General features: G+C 47.7%; 1 protein-coding gene across 3 annotated transcripts in view; it reads right to left on the bottom strand.

The window, feature by feature from the left end:
- The window catches only part of TLN1 (talin 1), a 687,540-nt gene that overhangs the window by 266,054 nt on the left and 399,193 nt on the right, over positions 1–22,293 (bottom strand). For all 3 annotated transcript variants that reach the window (XM_069205713.1, XM_069205712.1, XM_069205714.1), the window contains 3 exons: positions 15,275–15,394; positions 14,045–14,191; positions 13,421–13,587 (listed from right to left, as the gene is read on the bottom strand). In XM_069205713.1, the coding sequence (XP_069061814.1) occupies positions 13,421–13,587; positions 14,045–14,191; positions 15,275–15,394 (434 nt within the window). The remainder of the gene's footprint in view (positions 1–13,420; positions 13,588–14,044; positions 14,192–15,274; positions 15,395–22,293) is intronic.

The raw sequence follows: 22,293 nt of genomic DNA, 5'->3' as shown, positions 1-22,293 counted from the left end.
CCTTACTAAGAGAGGGAAGTGCTAATGTTACACCCGAGCCCCTCAATCCTTACTAAGAGAGGGAAGTGCTAATGTTTCACCTGAGCCCCTCACTCCTTAGTAAGAGAGGGACGTGCTAATGTTACACCCGAGCCCCTCAATCCTTACTAAGAGAGGGAAGTGCTAATGTTACACCTGAGCCCCTCAATCCTTACTGAGAGAGGGAAGTGCTGATGTTACACCTGAGCCCCTCACTCCTTACTAAGAGAGGGAAGTGCTGATGTTACACCTGAGCCCCTCAATACGTACTGACAGAGGGCAATGCAGAAGTTACACCCAAGCCCCTCAATCCTTACTGACAGAGGGCAATGCTGATGTTACACCTGAGCCCCTCAATCCTTACTGACAGAGGGCAATGCTGATGTTACACCTGAGCCCCTCAATCCTTACTGACAGAGGGCAATGCTGATGTTACACCGAGCCCCTCAATCCTTACTGACAGAGGGCAATGCTGATGTTACACCTGAGCCTCGCACTCCTTACTGAGAGAAAGAGAGGGCAATGCTAATGTTTCACCCGAGCCCCTCAATCCTTACTGAGAGAGGGCAATGCTAATGTTACACCCGAGCCCCTCAATCCTTACTAAGAGAGGGCGATGCTAATGTTTCACCCGAGCCCCTCAATCCTTACTGAGAGAGGGCAATGCTAATGTTACACCCGAGCCCCTCAATCCTTACTAAGGGAAGGCAATGCTGTTACACCCGAGCCCCTCAATCCTTACTGAGAGAGGGCAATGCTAATGTCACACCTGAGCCCCTCAATCCTTACTAAGGGAGGGCAATGCTAATGTTACACCCGAGCCCCTCAATCCTTACTAAGGGAAGGCAATGCTGTTACACCCGAGCCCCTCAATCCTTACTGAGAGAGGGCAATGCTAATGTCACACCTGAGCCCCTCAATCCTTACTAAGGGAGGGCAATGCTAATGTTACACCCGAGCCCCTCAATCCTTACTAAGAGAGGGAAGTGCTAATGTTACACCGAGCCCCTCAATCCTTACTAAGAGAGGGAAGTGCTAATGTTACACCGAGCCCCTCAATCCTTACTAAGAGAGGGCAATGCTAATGTTACACCTGAGCCCCTCAATCCTTACTAAGGGAGGGAAGTGCTAATGTTTCACCTGAGCCCCTCAATCCTTACTAAGAGAGGGAAGTGCTAATGTTACACCCGAGCCCCTCAATCCTTACTAAGAGAGGGAAGTGCTAATGTTACACCCGAGCCCCTCAATCCTTACTAAGAGAGGGAAGTGCTAATGTTTCACCCGAGCCTCTCACTCCTTAGTAAGAGAGGGAAGTGCTAATGTTACACCCGAGCCCCTCAATCCTTACTAAGAGAGGGAAGTGCTAATGTTACACCTGAGCCCCTCAATCCTTACTGAGAGAGGGAAGTGCTGATGTTACACCTGAGCCCCTCACTCCTTACTAAGAGAGGGAAGTGCTGATGTTACACCTGAGCCCCTCAATCCTTACTGACAGAGGGCAATGCTGATGTTACACCTGAGCCCCTCAATCCTTACTGACAGAGGGCAATGCTGATGTTACACCTGAGCCCCTCAATCCTTACTGACAGAGGGCAATGCTGATGTTACACCTGAGCCCCTCAATCCTTACTGACAGAGGGCAATGCTGATGTTACACCTGAGCCCCTCAATCCTTACTGACAGAGGGCAATGCTGATGTTACACCTGAGCCCCTCGATCCTTACTGACAGAGGGCAATGCTGATGTTACACCTGAGCCCCTCGATCCTTACTGACAGAGGGCAATGCTGATGTTACACCGAGCCCCTCAATCCTTACTGACAGAGGGCAATGCTGATGTTACACCGAGCCCCTCACTCCTTACTAAGAGAGGGAAGTGCTAATGTTTCACCCGAGCCCCTCAATCCTTACTGACAGAGGGCAATGCTGATGTTACACCTGAGCCCCTCAATCCTTACTGACAGAGGGCAATGCTGATGTTACACCTGAGCCCCTCAATCCTTACTGACAGAGGGCAATGCTGTTACACCCGAGCCCCTCAATCCTTACTGACAGAGGGCAATGCTGATGTTACACCTGAGCCTCGCACTCCTTACTGAGAGAAAGAGAGGGCAATGCTAATGTTTCACCCGAGCCCCTCAATCCTTACTGAGAGAGGGCAATGCTAATGTTACACCCGAGCCCCTCAATCCTTACTAAGAGAGGGCAATGCTAATGTTTCACCCGAGCCCCTCAATCCTTACTGAGAGAGGGCAATGCTAATGTTACACCCGAGCCCCTCAATCCTTACTAAGGGAAGGCAATGCTGTTACACCCGAGCCCCTCAATCCTTACTAAGGGAAGGCAATGCTGTTACACCCGAGCCCCTCAATCCTTACTGAGAGAGGGCAATGCTAATGTCACACCTGAGCCCCTCAATCCTTACTAAGGGAGGGCAATGCTAATGTTACACCCGAGCCCCTCAATCCTTACTAAGGGAAGGCAATGCTGTTACACCCGAGCCCCTCAATCCTTACTGACAGAGGGCAATGCTGATGTTACACCGAGCCCCTCAATCCTTACTGACAGAGGGCAATGCTAATGTTACACCTGAGCCCCTCAATCCTTACTAAGAGAGGGAAGTGCTGATGTTACACCTGAGCCCCTCAATCCTTACTGACAGAGGGCAATGCTGATGTTACACCTGAGCCCCTCAATCCTTACTGACAGAGGGCAATGCTGATGTTACACTTGAGCCCCTCAATCCTTACTGACAGAGGGCAATGCTGATGTTACACCTGAGCCCCTCAATCCTTACTGACAGAGGGCAATGCTGATGTTACACCGAGCCCCTCAATCCTTACTGACAGAGGGCAATGCTGATGTTACACCGAGCCCCTCAATCCTTACTGACAGAGGGCAATGCTGATGTTACACCGAGCCCCTCAATCCTTACTGACAGAGGGCAATGCTGATGTTACACCGAGCCCCTCACTCCTTACTAAGAGAGGGAAGTGCTGATGTTTCACCCGAGCCCCTCAATCCTTACTGACAGAGGGCAATGCTGATGTTACACCTGAGCCCCTCAATCCTTACTGACAGAGGGCAATGCTGATGTTACACCTGAGCCCCTCAATCCTTACTGACAGAGGGCAATGCTGTTACACCCGACCCCCTCAATCCTTACTGACAGAGGGCAATGCTGATGTTACACCTGAGCCCCTCAATCCTTACTGACAGAGGGCAATGCTGTTACACCCGAGCCCCTCAATCCTTACTGACAGAGGGCAATGCTGATGTTACACCTGAGCCTCGCACTCCTTACTGAGAGAAAGAGAGGGCAATGCTAATGTTTCACCCGAGCCCCTCAATCCTTACTGAGAGAGGGCAATGCTAATGTTACACCCGAGCCCCTCAATCCTTACTAAGAGAGGGCGATGCTAATGTTTCACCCGAGCCCCTCAATCCTTACTGAGAGAGGGCAATGCTAATGTTACACCCGAGCCCCTCAATCCTTACTAAGGGAAGGCAATGCTGTTACACCCGAGCCCCTCAATCCTTACTAAGGGAAGGCAATGCTGTTACACCCGAGCCCCTCAATCCTTACTGAGAGAGGGCAATGCTAATGTCACACCTGAGCCCCTCAATCCTTACTAAGGGAGGGCAATGCTAATGTTACACCCGAGCCCCTCAATCCTTACTAAGGGAAGGCAATGCTGTTACACCCGAGCCCCTCAATCCTTACTGACAGAGGGCAATGCTGATGTTACACCTGAGCCCCTCAATCCTTACTGACAGAGGGCAATGCTGATGTTACACCTGAGCCCCTCAATCCTTACTGACAGAGGGCAATGCTGATGTTACACCTGAGCCCCTCAATCCTTACTGACAGAGGGCAATGCTGATGTTACACCGAGCCCCTCAATCCTTACTGACAGAGGGCAATGCTAATGTTACACCTGAGCCCCTCAATCCTTACTGACAGAGGGCAATGCTGATGTTACACCCGAGCCCCTCAATCCTTACTAAGAGAGGGAAGTGCTAATGTTACACCTGAGCCCCTCAATCCTTACTGACAGAGGGCAATGCTGATGTTACACCTGAGCCCCTCAATCCTTACTGACAGAGGGCAATGCTGATGTTACACCTGAGCCCCTCAATCCTTACTGACAGAGGGCAATGCTGATGTTACACCTGAGCCCCTCAATCCTTACTGACAGAGGGCAATGCTGTTACACCCGAGCCCCTCAATCCTTACTGACAGAGGGCAATGCTGATGTTACACCTGAGCCTCGCACTCCTTACTGAGAGAAAGAGAGGGCAATGCTAATGTTTCACCCGAGCCCCTCAATCCTTACTGAGAGAGGGCAATGCTAATGTTACACCCGAGCCCCTCAATCCTTACTAAGAGAGGGCGATGCTAATGTTTCACCCGAGCCCCTCAATCCTTACTGAGAGAGGGCAATGCTAATGTTACACCCGAGCCCCTCAATCCTTACTAAGGGAAGGCAATGCTGTTACACCCGAGCCCCTCAATCCTTACTAAGGGAAGGCAATGCTGTTACACCCGAGCCCCTCAATCCTTACTGAGAGAGGGCAATGCTAATGTCACACCTGAGCCCCTCAATCCTTACTAAGGGAGGGCAATGCTAATGTTACACCCGAGCCCCTCAATCCTTACTAAGGGAAGGCAATGCTGTTACACCCGAGCCCCTCAATCCTTACTGACAGAGGGCAATGCTGATGTTACACCGAGCCCCTCAATCCTTACTGACAGAGGGCAATGCTAATGTTACACCTGAGCCCCTCAATCCTTACTGACAGAGGGCAATGCTGATGTTACACCCGAGCCCCTCAATCCTTACTAAGAGAGGGAAGTGCTAATGTTACACCTGAGCCCCTCAATCCTTACTGACAGAGGGCAATGCTGATGTTACACCTGAGCCCCTCAATCCTTACTGACAGAGGGCAATGCTGATGTTACACCTGAGCCCCTCACTCCTTACTAAGAGAGGGAAGTGCTGATGTTACACCTGAGCCCCTCAATCCTTACTGACAGAGGGCAATGCTGATGTTACACCTGAGCCCCTCAATCCTTACTGACAGAGGGCAATGCTGATGTTACACCTGAGCCCCTCAATCCTTACTGACAGAGGGCAATGCTGATGTTACACCTGAGCCCCTCAATCCTTACTGACAGAGGGCAATGCTAATGTTACACCGAGCCCCTCAATCCTTACTGACAGAGGGCAATGCTGATGTTACACCGAGCCCCTCAATCCTTACTGACAGAGGGCAATGCTGATGTTACACCGAGCCCCTCAATCCTTACTGACAGAGGGCAATGCTGATGTTACACCGAGCCCCTCACTCCTTACTAAGAGAGGGAAGTGCTAATGTTTCACCCGAGCCCCTCAATCCTTACTGACAGAGGGCAATGCTGATGTTACACCTGAGCCCCTCAATCCTTACTGACAGAGGGCAATGCTGATGTTACACCTGAGCCCCTCAATCCTTACTGACAGAGGGCAATGCTGTTACACCCGACCCCCTCAATCCTTACTGACAGAGGGCAATGCTGATGTTACACCTGAGCCCCTCAATCCTTACTGACAGAGGGCAATGCTGTTACACCCGAGCCCCTCAATCCTTACTGACAGAGGGCAATGCTGATGTTACACCTGAGCCTCGCACTCCTTACTGAGAGAAAGAGAGGGCAATGCTAATGTTTCACCCGAGCCCCTCAATCCTTACTGAGAGAGGGCAATGCTAATGTTACACCCGAGCCCCTCAATCCTTACTAAGAGAGGGCGATGCTAATGTTTCACCTGAGCCCCTCAATCCTTACTGAGAGAGGGCAATGCTAATGTTACACCCGAGCCCCTCAATCCTTACTAAGGGAAGGCAATGCTGTTACACCCGAGCCCCTCAATCCTTACTAAGGGAAGGCAATGCTGTTACACCCGAGCCCCTCAATCCTTACTGAGAGAGGGCAATGCTAATGTCACACCTGAGCCCCTCAATCCTTACTAAGGGAGGGCAATGCTAATGTTACACCCGAGCCCCTCAATCCTTACTAAGGGAAGGCAATGCTGTTACACCCGAGCCCCTCAATCCTTACTGACAGAGGGCAATGCTGATGTTACACCTGAGCCCCTCAATCCTTACTGACAGAGGGCAATGCTGATGTTACACCTGAGCCCCTCAATCCTTACTGACAGAGGGCAATGCTGATGTTACACCTGAGCCCCTCAATCCTTACTGACAGAGGGCAATGCTGATGTTACACCGAGCCCCTCAATCCTTACTGACAGAGGGCAATGCTAATGTTACACCTGAGCCCCTCAATCCTTACTGACAGAGGGCAATGCTGATGTTACACCCGAGCCCCTCAATCCTTACTAAGAGAGGGAAGTGCTAATGTTACACCTGAGCCCCTCAATCCTTACTGACAGAGGGCAATGCTGATGTTACACCCGAGCCCCTCAATCCTTACTAAGAGAGGGAAGTGCTAATGTTACACCTGAGCCCCTCAATCCTTACTGACAGAGGGCAATGCTGATGTTACACCTGAGCCCCACAATCCATACTGACAGAGGGCAATGCTGATGTTACACCTGAGCCCCTCAATCCTTACTGACAGAGGGCAATGCTGATGTTACACCTGAGCCCCTCAATCCTTACTGACAGAGGGCAATGCTGATGTTACACCTGAGCCCCTCAATCCTTACTGACAGAGGGCAATGCTGATGTTACACCTGAGCCCCTCAATCCTTACTGACAGAGGGCAATGCTGATGTTACACCGAGCCCCTCAATCCTTACTGACAGAGGGAAGTGCTGATGTTACACCTGAGCCTCGCACTCCTTAGTGAGAGAAAGAGAGGGCAATGCTAATGATTCACCTTAACGTTTCAGTCCTTACTGGGAAATGCTAATGTTACGCCTGAGGCTCTTGCTCAAAAGTATTCCTCTAGCTTCTAGTCTGAGAACAGTGGAGCTGAGAGTTGTGCTTTATCTGCTCTTAGGTTTGTTATTTAAGTGTTATGCCATTTTGAAATAATCTGTTTTGAGAGTCTTCAACTGGTCTTAATCCTTTTGGACTTGTGGCTGCCTAAACCGGATGCGCGATTCCTGACAGAAGCAAGCAGAAAGGACTACGAAACTTCGATACCACACCCACTTCATCGGTGCTTTCTACAATCTCAATGTGCGTTAACACACCTCTTGCTCTCCACAATGCACTGTTCCAGTTTGTAATCATTTTAGCCAAATGAAAGAATGAAAATGTCACTTACCCAGTGTACATCTGTTCGTGGCATCAGTCGCAGTAGATTCGCATGTTCTGCAATAGCTCGCCATCTGGTGTTGGGCCGGAGTGTTACAAGTTGTTTTTGTTCGAAGAAGTCTTTCGAGTCACGGGACCGAGTGACTCCTCCTTTTGTCTCCATTGCGCATGGGCGTCGACTCCATCCTCGATTGTTTTTCCCCGCAGAGGGTGAGGTAGGAGTTGAATTGTAGTAATAGTGCCCATGCAATGGAGTGACTAAGTATGCACCTATTTAAGGTTAAGATGATACATATATAAATAATTGAAGGTAACTTCCAAACTGCTACAGGCTCCCGGGGAGGCGGGTGGGCACATGCGAATCTACTGCGACTGATGCCACGAACAGATGTACACTGGGTAAGTGACATTTTCAGTTCGATGGCATCTGTCGCTGTAGATACGCATGTTCTGCATAGACTAGTAAGCAGTTATTTCCCCAAAAGCGGTGGATCAGCCTGTAGGAGTGGAAGTAGTCTGAAATAATGTTCTTAATACAGCTTGACCTACTGTGGCTTGTTGTGCGGATAACACGTCTACACAGTAGTGCTTGGTGAATGTGTGAGGCGTAGACCATGTGGCTGCCTTACATATTTCTTGCATTGGGATGTTTCCTAGAAAGGCCATGGTAGCACCTTTCTTTCTGGTTGAGTGTGCCCTTGGTGTAATGGGCAGCTGTCGTTTAGCTTTAAGGTAGCAGATTTGGATGCATTTAACTATCCATCTGGCTATACCTTGTTTTGAAATTGGGTTTCCTGCATGAGGTTTTTGAAATGCAATAAAGAGTTGTTTAGTCTTTCTGATGTTTTTGTTCTGTCAATGTAATACATCAATGCTCTTTTGACATCTAATGTATGTAGCGCTCTTTCAGCTACGGTATCTGGCTGTGGAAAGAACACTGGAAGTTCCACTGTTTGATTTAGATGGAACGGTGAAATAACCTTTGGCAAAAATTTAGGATTGGTCCTTAAGACGACTTTATTTTTGTGTAGTTGTATAAAAGGTTCCTGTATTGTAAACGCCTGAATCTCGCTTACTCTTCTTAGGGAAGTAATGGCGATGAGAAATGCCACCTTCCAGGTTAGGAACTGTATGTCGCAGGAGTGCATGGGTTCAAAAGGTGGACCCATAAGTCTAGTTAGGACAACATTTAGGTTCCATGAAGGGACAGGTAGTGTTCTTGGTGGTATAATTCTCCTAAGGCCCTCCATGAATGCTTTAATGACTGGTATCTTATATAGGGAAGTTGAATAGGTAGTCTGCAGGTATGCAGAAATTGCTGCAAGGTGTATTTTAATGGAAGAGAAAGCTAGGTTAGATTTTTGTAAGTGAAGCAAGTAACCCACTACATGTTCTGGAGTTGTGTGTAATGGTTGTATTTGATTAATATGGCAGTAGCAAACAAACCTCTTCCATTTACTTGCATAACAGTGCCTGGTGGATGGCCTTCTGGCCTGTTTTATGACTTCCATACATTCTTGGGTAAGTTGTAAGTGCCCGAATTCTAGGATTTCAGGAGCCAGATTGCTAGATTCAGCGATGCTGGATCTGGGTGTCTGATCTTTTGGTTGTGCTGTGTCAACAGATCTGGCCTGTTGGGCAATTTGATGCAGGGTACCACTGATAGGTCTAGCAGCGTTGTGTACCAGGGTTGCCTTGCCCAAGTTGGTGCTATCAATATGAGTTTGAGTTTGCTTTGACTGAGTTTGTTTACCAGGTAAGGAAGGAGAGGGAGAGGAGGAAAAGCGTAAGCAAATATCCCTGACCAGTTCATCCATAGGGCATTGCCTTGGGATTGTTTGTGTGGGTATCTGGATGCGAAGTTTTGGCATTTTGCGTTCTCCCTTGTCGCAAACAAGTCTATCTGAGGTGTTCCCCAGAGTTTGAAATAAGTGTTCAGAATTTGGGGGTGAATTTCCCATTCGTGGACCTGTTGATGATCTCGAGAGAGATTGTCTGCGAGTTGATTTTGGATCCCTGGTATAAACTGTGCTATTAGGCGAATTTGGTTGTGAATTGCCCAATGCCAAATTTTTTGTGCTAGCAGGCTTAACTGCGTGGAGTGCGTCCCCCCCTGCTTGTTTAGATAATACATTGTTGTCATGTTGTCTGTTTTGACGAGAATGTATTTGTGAACTATTATTGGTTGGAAGGCTTTTAGTGCTTGAAAAACTGCTAGAAGTTCTAGGTGATTGATATGCAGTTCTGTTTGATGTACGTTCCATTGTCCTTGTATGCTGTGTTGATCGAGGTGTGCTCCCCACCCTGTCATGGAAGCATCTGTTGTTATTACGTATTGTGGCACTGGGTCTTGGAAAGGCCGCCCCTTGTTTAAATTTATGTTGTTCCACCACAGAAGCGAGAGGTAAGTTTGGCGGTCTATTAACACCAGATCTAGAAGGTGACCCTGTGCTTGAGACCACTGTGATGCTAGGCATTGTTGTAAGGGCCTCATGTGCAGTCTTGCGTTTGGGACAATGGCTATGCATGAAGACATCATGCCTAGGAGTTGTAATACCATCTTTGCCTGTATCTTTTGTGTTGGATACATGCGTTGTATGATGGTGTTGAAATTTAGAATTCTTTGTGGACTTGGAGTGGCTACTCCCTTTGATGTGTCTATTATGGCTCCTAGGTATTGTTGTACCTTGCGCGGCAGAATGTTGGATTTTGTAAAGTTGACGGTGAACCCGAGTTTGAAGAGGGTTTGTATGATCTGATTTGTGTGATTTGAGCACTGTATGAACGAATGGGCCTTGATTAGCCAGTCGTCCAAATATGGGAACACATGTATTTGCTGCCTTCTTATGTGTGCAGCGACTACCGCTAGACATTTGGTAAAGACTCTTGGTGCGGTTGTTAATCCGAAAGGCAGTACCTTGAATTGGTAATGTATGCCTTTGAATACAAACCTTAGGTATTTCCTGTGCGATGGGTGTATTGGTATATGGAAATAAGCATCCTTGAGGTCTAAAGTTGCCATGTAGTCGTGTAGTTTTAGCAATGGCAATACTTCTTGTAGTGTGACCATGTGGAAGTGGTCTGATTTGATGAAAGTGTTCACTACTCTGAGGTCTAGGATTGGTCTCAGTGTTTTGTCCTTTTTTGGTATCAGAAAGTACAGTGAGTAAACTCCTGTGTTTATTTGTGTGTTTGGCACTAATTCGATTGCATTCTTTTGCAATAGTGCCTGCACTTCTATCTTCAGGAGATTGGAATGGTGTGTTGTTAGATTTTGTGCTTTTGGTGGTATGTTTGGAGGGAATTGTAGAAATTCTATGCAATAACCATGTTGGATAATTGCTAGAACCCAAGTGTCTGTAGTGATTTTCTCCCATGCTTTGTAATAATGACCTATTCTTCCCCCCACTGGTGTTGTGTGGAGGGGGTGAGTGACATGTGAGTCACTGTTTAGTAGTAGGGGTTTTGGGGCTTTGAAATCTCCCTCTATTTCTAGGGAATTGCCCTCCTCTATATTGTCCCCGAAAACCTCCTCTATACTGTCCCTGGTAACTGGACGGTGTGGCTTGTGAGGTGCTGGCTTGTGTGCTTTGACCCCGAAACCCCCCTCGAAAGGGCGTTTTACGGAATGTGCTGTAATTCCCTCTGCTCTGCGGGGAGTAGAGTGCGCCCATGGCTTTGGCAGTGTCTGTATCTTTTTTGAGTTTCTCAATCGCTGTGTCCACTTCTGGACCGAACAGTTCTTTTTCATTAAAAGGCATATTGAGAACTGCTTGTTGAATCTCTGGTTTAAATCCAGACGTTCGGAGCCATGCATGCCTTCTGATAGTTACAGATGTATTAATTGTCCGTGCAGCTGTATCTGCAGCGTCCATGGAGGAGCGTATCTGGTTGTTGGAGATGGTCTGTCCCTCTTCAACCACTTGTTTTGCCCTATTTTGTAAGTCCTTGGGCAGATGTTCAATGAGATGTTGCATCTCGTCCCAGTGGGCTCTGTCATAGCGCGCAAGTAGTGCCTGGGAGTTCGCGATGCGCCACTGGTTTGCAGCTTGTGCTGCGACTCTTTTACCAGCTGCATCGAACTTGCGGCTTTCTTTATCTGGGGGTGGTGCATCTCCAGATGTGTGAGAGTTGGCCCTTTTCCTAGCTGCTCCCACAACGACAGAGTCTGGTGGCAGCTGTGTAGTGATGAAAACCGGGTCCGTAGGAGGCGGCTTATACTTTTTTTCCACCCTTGGTGTGATTGCCCTACTTTTGACCGGCTCCTTAAAGATGTCTTTTGCATGCCGGAGCATACCAGGGAGCATAGGCAGGCTTTGGTATGAGCTGTGGGTGGAGGAGAGTGTGTTGAATAAGAAATCATCCTCGACCTGTTCTGAGTGGAGGCTTACGTGGTGAAATTGTGCTGCTCTAGCCACCACTTGAGAGTACGCGGTGCTGTCTTCTGGTGGAGATGGCTTTGTAGGGTATGCCTCCGGACTGTTATCTGACACTGGGGCGTCATATAGGTCCCATGCGTCCTGATCTTGGTCACCCTGGCTCATGGTGGTGTGAGCTGGGGAGTGTGATGGAGTTTGTGCTGGTGAAACGTTAATCACGGGCGGAGGAGAGGGTGGTGGTGTAACTCTTTTCACCACTTTTGGTTGTGGTGTTTGTTCCGTCTGGAACTCCAACCTTCTCTTTCTCCTAATGGGGGGAAGGGTGCTTATTTTTCCTGTCCCCTGCTGAATGAAGATACGCTTTTGCGTATGGTCTACATCAGTTGCTTGTAGCTCTTCCTCAAACCTATGCTTCTGCATTTGGGAGGTTAGCGAGTGCTCTTCTGTATAAGAGCCTGAAGCTGGGTCGCTTGCAGTCTGTTTCGGCATCGAAACTTTGTCTGCGTGGTTTTTCGGCTCCGAGGTGACTTTTTTCCTTTTCGGGGCCGAAACCTCTCGGCGTCGATCTGTTTCGGTGCCGCTGTCTCGGCGTCGAGCCGTGTCCACACCGGCATCTCGGTGTCGAGGCTTGTCTCCAGCACTTTCTCGGTCCCGAGAAGGCTGCGTGCCGGTGTCTCGACCGGAGTCGGACGATCTCGGCACTGTTTGGGCCTTTTTCGGTGCCGACGGTCGGTCACCGATTTTATGGGTCGAGCCATGGCCTGGTGGCAGTGGCGTCCCCTGGGCCTTGTAAATGTTCCTTTGAGTGGATTTCGACGTCTTACTCACGGTTTGTGTATCGTCGAATCCTTCGGAGTCTGAGTCTTGGATCGAGAAGGTACCTTCCTCTTCTTGTTCCTCGAACTCCTGTTGGGCTGTCGGAGCGGACGCCATCTGAAGTCTTCTGGCTCGACGGTCTCGGAGTGTTTTTCGGGACCGGAACGCACGACAGGCCTCGCAGGTGTCTTCGCTGTGCTCAGGTGACAGGCACAGGTTGCAGACCAAGTGTTGGTCTGTGTAGGGGTATTTATTGTGGCATTTGGGGCAGAAACGGAACGGGGTCCGTTCCATCGGCGTTCTTCAGCACGCGGTCGGGCCGACCAGGCCCCGACGGAGGATCGAAAAAACTACCTTGAAGGGCACCGGAGCTCTCCGATCTTCGATGCGGTGTGGAATCTAAGTACGCCGATCCCGAACGCAACAATACCGACGAAAATCTTCCGAAATTAGCTAATTTTCCGTTCCGAAACTCGGAGCGACAGGAACACGTCCGAACCCGATGGCGGAAAAAAAACAATCGAGGATGGAGTCGACGCCCATGCGCAATGGAGACAAAAGGAGGAGTCACTCGGTCCCGTGACTCGAAAGACTTCTTCGAACAAAAACAACTTGTAACACTCCGGCCCAACACCAGATGGCGAGCTATTGCAGAACATGCGTATCTGCAGCGACAGATGCCATCGAACTATATGTTTATGCTTGTGTAGTACATACCTAGAGCATGAGAACCCCGCCTCCCCCCCCTTATTGGACAAAGCGAAGGGGAGGAAGAGTGAAGTAAAAATGACAAACATTTCTCATTTTGATTTCTGATTGTTTACATCTTCTGTCTCTCACCGGCTCCATTACAGGACAGGCTGGCAGGCGGAGGCTATTTATTGAGCATTACCTCTCATGAAGCCAATCAACTGCAGAACTACCTCAAGGACGCAGACTTACCTGTGATCAGCAAATGTTTCGGCATTCTCTCGGTTCAGTGTGCCTGCTGTAGCAAACATGATGGTGGTATCCAAGTCAGCAATGATGCCAGACACTGCACTGGCAGCTGTGATGCAAGCTTGAGTGCCACGGTTACCAGCCTGCAGGGCGGCCAGCACATGAGAAACCTGGACAGAGAAACGCCAATAAGTAGAAGAATGACGATCTGACACAGAAGAGGAAATGGAGCAGAGCAGCAGATGCGGAAGAGACACAAGGCAAGAGGAGGAAAGCAACAGCAAAGTAAAAATAATAAAGGTGAAAGGGAATTAGGGAGGGAGGTTAGGGGTGCAAACGAGAGGGGGGAGGGCAACTGGATAGTTCATTAAAAGATGTGGGACACTTAAAAGGTGATAAAAGCAAAATACTAAAGATCAAAGAATAGTGAGTGGGAGAGGAGGGGAGTGAAGGACAAGATCTGCGAATTATAAGAGGAAGAAATGCAGAAAGGTAAAGTAGGAAGGCAGAACAGAAGGCAAATGAGTGGGGTCACCAAAGTGCTGAGTGCATGAGAGGGTACAAAGGAGAGTGACATTGGGTAAGAAGTGACTGAATGACCGAAAGAGGGACACATGGTCTTCTAACCTTTTCAGAAACTTTGCGAGCACACTCAATGAGTTCCTTCTTGGTGTATGTGTCATTGGGGCTGCACTGGAGGGCTCCTGCTTTATTCACCAGAGATGCACAACCATGCCCAAGCTCCTGTACCCTGTTCTTAATGTGAAATCCAATCTGAGGAAAAGAAATAAGAATGAAAACAACATCACAAAAGAGGTCAACGTTGCGGAAGATATCCCTAGGAGTTTTCACACGTTGTCACGTGTGCCAGTGATATCTTAGCCATCTCCCTTGTCAGGGCCACAACAGACACACAGAGCTAGGACAACAACGAGCTGACACACAAATGCAGCTTAACGGTCCACAGTCTGGGCGAGGATGCACCAGTACACACTGACAGATAAGGCAATAATACACACAACCCCGCCCACCCCCTAAACATAGAGGCGAGGCAACAATGCAGTGACAGATTTAGGGCAACAATATACAGACACACACAAACAGGGAAACAAGGCATCAATACACAGTTAGTCCAACAATTCACATTTACAGTCAGTTCAACAATGCATCAGTGGTCAGGCCAATGATACACCATCACAGACCAAATAAAGAAATAGCACAGCACAAGCACAACATCTCCCATCAGATCATAACAGCATATGCTGCACGATGACTCCGCACACCCTGCCACCCCCCACTATGCACAGATCAACCTGCCACTTTACCGGCCAAAAGCAAATATATTATACCTCCTTCACTGGCTGAAAGACAAAAAACCCTTCCCTCACAGGCTAAAAGCAAAAGCATGACCTCCATGGGCCACAACCACTTGTTGACACCACCAGCATAGTGCACCAAGCAAAGCACTAACATAATATGCACAGCAATGCACCAGTAAAGCCAATTCAATGAAGGACAAATGTAGCCTGCCCTAGAGACCACCAAAAGAGCCTAACATAGAAAGAGGAAGACACCCCATTCAGCACAGGAACAGTACATCTGAAAACTCCAGCACATCTTGCCTAAATTTTAAGACGCAAACCTGGTCTTTCTAACTTGCTGCCAACTCTCACTTTCAGACCTGGCTACAAAACAGTTCTGTTCCCAACACTGCCCAATGAAGCAACCTGTTGCTAATCTTTCCATTACAAGTATTCGGTCAACTTTGTCTCTGCAACTCTGTATCAAAACATTTCCCAAAACTCAACAGCAACATGACATTTTCAACTCACATGGCTGACAGTCTACAAGTCTCACCTCTTCGTTCTCTGCTGTCATGGCGGCCGGTTTGGCTTGGTGTGCCAGCTGCCCATAGTCATTAGTAAGCTGGTTGGCCAATGTGCCAAGCTCATCTGGATTTGTACTGGATTTAGTGACCTAAACAAAGAACAAAACAATTAAAGATGAAAAATTGCATGTGTAATCAACATCTTAAATTGAGGCAAACAGGGTAACTGGGGCCCATTTATAACAGGAGCACAGACAGTATGCTTTAAGCGGGTATTTGGAAAAGTGATATCAACACCAGCATGTGGCCCAGTGGGCAAGTAAGTGTGAACTAAAGCATGCACAATACACCAGAATAGTATTACATTCTCAAGAATACAACTCTGACAACACACGCGCTGCTGTTCATAGCATTTGATGCAGTATGGAGCCAACAAAAAGATTTTTTTAGTAACAAGGCTCTTCAGCAGGGAAAAGCCATAAAACATAGCAGAGAACCCAATAGGCATCCTGACAGCCAGATTAGCACACAGTGAGCAAAGTATCCGTTTTTTTCCCCTCTGTGGTCAAAGACAGAGTGTTGAAAACTCTTGAGCTCACCACTGTTATCTATATATGCGCACACCTCCAACACAATTCAGGTGAAAGACTCATCACTGCTTTTGTATACCTTTATCTGTGGCATGTGTGTCAAAATGTACGGCTTTGTGATATCTCTATCTCATATCCACTGGAGAGTCTAGCATTGCAGAGTCACCCTTCTTCCTTCCTTGAGTGTAGTTTGATGTCCATCTTCATCATCAAACAGAAAAGACTCTGATCTCAAACAGTCGCTGGCACTTTAGAGAGCTTTGATGCCACAAACAAAAAACACCAGGTGAAGGTAGGTTCAAGGCTTCCCTGTAGGGTTCCTGAGCCTCTCCTGCACCGTACACAGTGATAGCACTTTTGCAACCCCGGTGCCATGTACACCCCATACGTGGAATGCCAGGTTTGTGTGGAAAGTAATAACAAATGTATGCACCATGCTCTAACGTGAACGGAACAGTCATCCACCTAAGAACGGTCAACTAGGTGAATAACTCTTCCGGTGTACAAGAGACTGAAGGCACCATCTAAAATATCAATTTTAACAGACTTCCTGCATCCTATACCGATGATGCCAATTGACAATGGTGGTTGGAGCACAGGACTTCAACAAAAAAGGTTTCTGGTAACAGGTTACAACTGGGGTACATGAACAGTTGTATAAATCTTCCTTAGGTCTGAAAGGTGAAGCCGGAAGACAATTGGATTTGTTTCACAATGGAAAAAGGGCCAAAATAACAGATGTACTTTAACTGGTTAATGAAGGGTAGGAAGGAACTAAGAAGAATGAAAATGTCACTTACCCAGTGTACATCTGTTCGTGGCATCAGTCGCAGTAGATTCGCATGTTCTGCAATAGCTCGCCATCTGGTGTTGGGCCGGAGTGTTACAAGTTGTTTTTCTTCGAAGAAGTCTTTCGAGTCACGGGACCGAGTGACTCCTCCTTTTGTCTCCATTGCGCATGGGCGTCGACTCCATCTTCGATTGTTTTTCCCCGCAGAGGGTGAGGTAGGAGTTGAATTGTAGTAATAGTGCCCATGCAATGGAGTGACTAAGTATGCACCTATTTAAGGTTGAGATGATACATATAGAAATAATTGAAGGTAACTTCCAAACTGCTACAGGCTCCCGGGGAGGCGGGTGGGCACATGCGAATCTACTGCGACTGATGCCACGAACAGATGTACACTGGGTAAGTGACATTTTCAGTTCGATGGCATCTGTCGCTGTAGATACGCATGTTCTGCATAGACTAGTAAGCAGTTATTTCCCCAAAAGCTGTGGATCAGCCTGTAGGAGTGGAAGTAGTCTGAAATAATGTCCTTAATACGGCTTGACCTACTGTGGCTTGTTGTGCGGATAACACGTCTACACAGTAGTGCTTGGTGAATGTGTGAGGCGTAGACCATGTGGCTGCCTTACATATTTCTTGCATTGGGATGTTTCCTAGAAAGGCCATGGTAGCACCTTTCTTTCTGGTTGAGTGTGCCCTTGGTGTAATGGGCAGCTGTCGTTTAGCTTTAAGGTAGCAGATTTGGATGCATTTAACTATCCATCTGGCTATACCTTGTTTTGAAATTGGGTTTCCTGCGTGAGGTTTTTGAAATGCAATAAAGAGTTGTTTAGTCTTTCTGATGTTTTTTGTTCTGTCAATGTAATACATTAATGCTCTTTTGACATCTAATGTATGTAGTGCCCTTTCAGCTACGGTATCTGGCTGTGGAAAGAACACTGGAAGTTCCACTGTTTGATTTAGATGGAACGGTGAAATAACCTTTGGCAAAAATTTAGGATTGGTCCTTAGGACGACTTTATTTTTGTGTAGTTGTATAAAAGGTTCCTGTATAGTAAACGCCTGAATCTCGCTTACTCTTCTCAGGGAAGTAATGGCGATGAGAAATGCCACCTTCCAGGTTAGGAACTGTATGTCGCAGGAGTGCATGGGTTCAAAAGGTGGACCCATAAGTCTAGTTAGGACAACATTTAGGTTCCATGAAGGAACAGGTGGTGTTCTTGGTGGTATAATTCTCCTAAGGCCCTCCATGAATGCTTTAATGACTGGTATTTTATATAGGGAAGTTGAATAGGTAGTCTGCAGGTATGCAGATATTGCTGCAAGGTGAATCTTAATGGAAGAGAAAGCTAGGTTAGATTTTTGTAAGTGAAGCAAGTAACCCACTACATGTTCTGGAGTTGTGTGTAATGGTTGTATTTGATTAATATGGCAGTAGCAAACAAACCTCTTCCATTTACTTGCATAGCAGTGCCTGGTGGATGGCCTTCTTGCTTGTTTTATGACTTCCATACATTCTTGGGTAAGTTGTAAGTGCCCGAATTCTAGGATTTCAGGAGCCAGATTGCTAGATTCAGCGATGCTGGATCTGGGTGTCTGATCTTTTGGTTGTGCTGTGTCAACAGATCTGGCCTGTTGGGCAATTTGATGCAGGGTACCACTGATAGGTCTAGCAGCGTTGTGTACCAGGGTTGCCTTGCCCAAGTTGGTGCTATCAATATGAGTTTGAGTTTGCTTTGACTGAGTTTGTTTACCAGGTAAGGAAGGAGAGGGAGAGGAGGAAAAGCGTAAGCAAATATCCCTGACCAGTTCATCCATAGGGCATTGCCTTGGGATTGTTTGTGTGGGTACCTGGATGCGAAGTTTTGGCATTTTGCGTTCTCCCTTGTCGCAAACAAGTCTATCTGAGGTGTTCCCCAGAGTTTGAAATAAGTGTTCAGAATTTGGGGGTGAATTTCCCATTCGTGGACCTGTTGGTGATCTCGAGAGAGATTGTCTGCGAGTTGATTTTGTATCCCTGGTATAAACTGTGCAATTAGGCGAATTTGGTTGTGAATTGCCCAATGCCAAATTTTTTGTGCTAGCAGGCTTAACTGCGTGGAGTGCGTCCCTCCCTGCTTGTTTAGATAATACATTGTTGTCATGTTGTCTGTTTTGACGAGAATGTATTTGTGAACTATTATTGGTTGGAAAGCTTTTAGTGCTTGAAAAACTGCTAGCAGTTCTAGGTGATTGATATGCAGTTTTGTTTGATGTACGTTCCATTGTCCTTGTATGCTGTGTTGATCGAGGTGTGCTCCCCACCCTGTCATGGAAGCATCTGTTGTTATTACGTATTGTGGCACTGGGTCTTGGAAAGGCCGCCCCTTGTTTAAATTTATGTTGTTCCACCACAGAAGCGAGAGGTAAGTTTGGCGGTCTATTAACACCAGATCTAGAAGGTGACCCTGTGCTTGAGACCACTGTGATGCTAGGCATTGTTGTAAGGGCCTCATGTGCAGTCTTGCGTTTGGGACAATGGCTATGCATGATGACATCATGCCTAGGAGTTGTAATACCATCTTTGCCTGTATCTTTTGTGTTGGATACATGCGTTGTATGATGGTGTTGAAATTTTGAATTCTTTGTGGACTTGGAGTGGCTACTCCCTTTGATGTGTCTATTATGGCTCCCAGGTATTGTTGTACCTTGCGTGGCAGAATTTTGGATTTTGTGAAATTGACGGTGAACCCGAGTTTGAAGAGGGTTTGTATGATCTGATTTGTGTGATTTGAGCACTGTATGAACGAATGGGCCTTGATTAGCCAGTCGTCCAAATATGGGAACACATGTATTTGCTGCCTTCTTATGTGTGCAGCGACTACCGCTAGACATTTGGTAAAGACTCTTGGTGCGGTTGTTAATCCGAAAGGCAGTACCTTGAATTGGTAATGTATTCCTTTGAATACAAACCTTAGGTATTTCCTGTGAGATGGGTGTATTGGTATATGGAAATAAGCATCCTTGAGGTCTAAAGTTGCCATGTAGTCGTGTAGTTTTAGCAATGGCAATACTTCTTGTAGTGTGACCATGTGGAAGTGGTCTGATTTGATGAAAGTGTTCACTACTCTGAGGTCTAGGATTGGTCTCAGCGTTTTGTCCTTCTTTGGTATCAGAAAGTACAGTGAGTAAACTCCTGTGTTTATTTGTGTGTTTGGCACTAATTCGATTGCATTCTTTTGCAATAGTGCCTGCACTTCTATCTCCAGGAGATTGGAATGGTGTGTTGTTAAATTTTGTGCTTTTGGTGGTATGTTTGGAGGGAATTGTAGAAATTCTATGCAATAACCATGTTGGATAATTGCTAGAACCCAAGTGTCTGTAGTGATTTCCTCCCATGCTTTGTAATAATGACCTATTCTTCCCCCCACTGGTGTTGTGTGGAGGGGGTGAGTGACATGTGAGTCATTGTTTAGTAGTAGGCGTTTTGGGGCTTTGAAATCTCCCTCTATTTCTAGGGAATTGCCCTCCTCTATATTGTCCCCGAAAACCTCCTCTATACTGTCCCTGGTAAGTGGACGGTGTTGCTTGTGAGGTGCTGGCTTGTGTGCTTTGACCCCGAAACCCCCCTCGAAAGGGCGTTTTACGGAATGTGCTGTAATTCCCTCTGCTCTGCGGGGAGTAGAGTGCGCCCATGGCTTTGGCAGTGTCCGTATCTTTTTTGAGTTTCTCAATCGCTGTGTCCACTTCTGGACCGAACAGTTCTTTTTCATTAAAAGGCATATTGAGAACTGCTTGTTGAATCTCTGGTTTAAATCCAGACGTTCGGAGCCATGCATGCCGTCTGATAGTTACAGATGTATTAATTGTCCGTGCAGCTGTATCTGCAGCGTCCATGGAGGAACGTATCTGGTTGTTGGAGATGGTCTGTCCCTCCTCAACCACTTGTTTCGCCCTATTTTGGAAGTCCTTGGGCAGATGTTCAATGAGATGTTGCATCTCGTCCCAGTGGGCTCTGTCATAGCGCGCAAGTAGTGCCTGGGAGTTCGCGATGCGCCACTGGTTTGCAGCTTGTGCTGCGACTCTTTTACCAGCTGCATCGAACTTGCGGCTTTCTTTATCTGGGGGTGGTGCATCTCCAGATGTGTGAGAGTTGGCCCTTTTCCTAGCTGCTCCTACAACAACAGAGTCTGGTGGCAGCTGTGTAGTGATGAAAACCGGGTCCGTAGGAGGCGGCTTATACTTCTTTTCCACCCGTGGTGTGATTGCCCTACTTTTGACCGGCTCCTTAAATATGTCTTTTGCGTGCCGGAGCATACCAGGGAGCATAGGCAGGCTTTGGTAGGAGCTGTGGGTGGAGGAGAGTGTGTTGAACAAGAAATCATCCTCGACCTGTTCTGAGTGGAGGCTTACGTTATGAAATTGTGCTGCTCTAGCCACCACCTGAGAGTACGCGGTGCTGTCTTCTGGTGGAGATGGCTTTGTAGGGTAGGCCTCCGGGCTGTTATCTGACACTGGGGCATCGTATAGGTCCCATGCGTCCTGATCTTGGTCACCCTGGCTCATGGTGGTGTGAGCTGGGGAGTGAGATGGAGTTTGTGCTGGTGAAACGTTAATCACGGGCGGAGGAGAGGGTGGTGGTGTAATTCTTTTAACCACTTTTGGTTGTGGTGCTTGTTCCGTCTGGAACTCCAACCTTCTCTTTCTCCTAATGGGGGGAAGGGTGCTTATTTTTCCTGTCCCCTGCTGAATGAAGATACGCTTTTGCGTATGGTCCACATCAGTTGCTTGTAGCTCTTCCTCAAACCTATGCTTTTGCATTTGGGAGGTTAGCGAGTGCTCTTCTGTATAAGAGCCTGAAGCTGGGTCGCTTGCAGTTTGTTTCGGCGTTGAAACTTTGTCTGCGTGTTTTTTCGGCTCCGAGGTGACTTTTTTCCTTTTCGGGGCCGAAACCTCTCGGCGTCGATCTGTTTCGGTGCCGCTGTCTCGGCGTCGAGCCGTGTCCACACCGGTATCTCGGTGTCGAGGCTTGTCTCCAGCACTTTCTCGGTCCCGAGAAGGCTGCGTGCCGGTGTCTCGACCGGAGTCGGACGATCTCGGCACTGTTTTGGCCTTTTTCGGTGCCGACGGTCAGTCACCAAATTTATGGGTCGAGCCATGGCCTGGTGGCAGTGGCGTCCCCTGGGCCTTGTAAATGTTTCTCTGTGTGTTTTTCGACGTCTTACTCACGGTTTGTGTATCGTCGAATCCTTCGGAGTCTGAGTCTTGGATCGAAAAGGTACCTTCTTCTTCCTGTTCCTCGAACTCCCGTTGGGCTGTCGGTGCGGACGCCATTTGAAGTCTTCTGGCTCGACGGTCTCGGAGTGTTTTTCGGGACCGGAACGCACGACAGGCCTCGCAGGTGTCTTCGCTGTGCTCAGGTGTAGGAGGCTGGACTGGCTTGTAGTGAGTACCAAGGGGTACTTGCACCTTGCACCAGGCCCAGTTATCCCTTATTAGTGTATAGGGTGTCTAGCAGCTTAGGCTGATAGATAATGGTAGCTTAGCAAAGCAGCTCAGGCTGAACTAGGAGACGTGTGAAGCTACTACAGTACCACCTAGTGTCATATGCACAATATCATAAGAAAACACAATACACAGTTATACTAAAAATAAAGGTACTTCATTTTTATGACAATATGCCAAAGTA

The sequence above is a fragment of the Pleurodeles waltl genome, chromosome 1_2, assembly GCF_031143425.1.
Source record: "Pleurodeles waltl isolate 20211129_DDA chromosome 1_2, aPleWal1.hap1.20221129, whole genome shotgun sequence".
NCBI classification, from domain to species: Eukaryota; Metazoa; Chordata; class Amphibia; order Caudata; family Salamandridae; genus Pleurodeles; species Pleurodeles waltl.
Note: the sequence above shows the minus strand (reverse complement) of the source record. Positions and strands in the feature narration are given on the sequence as shown.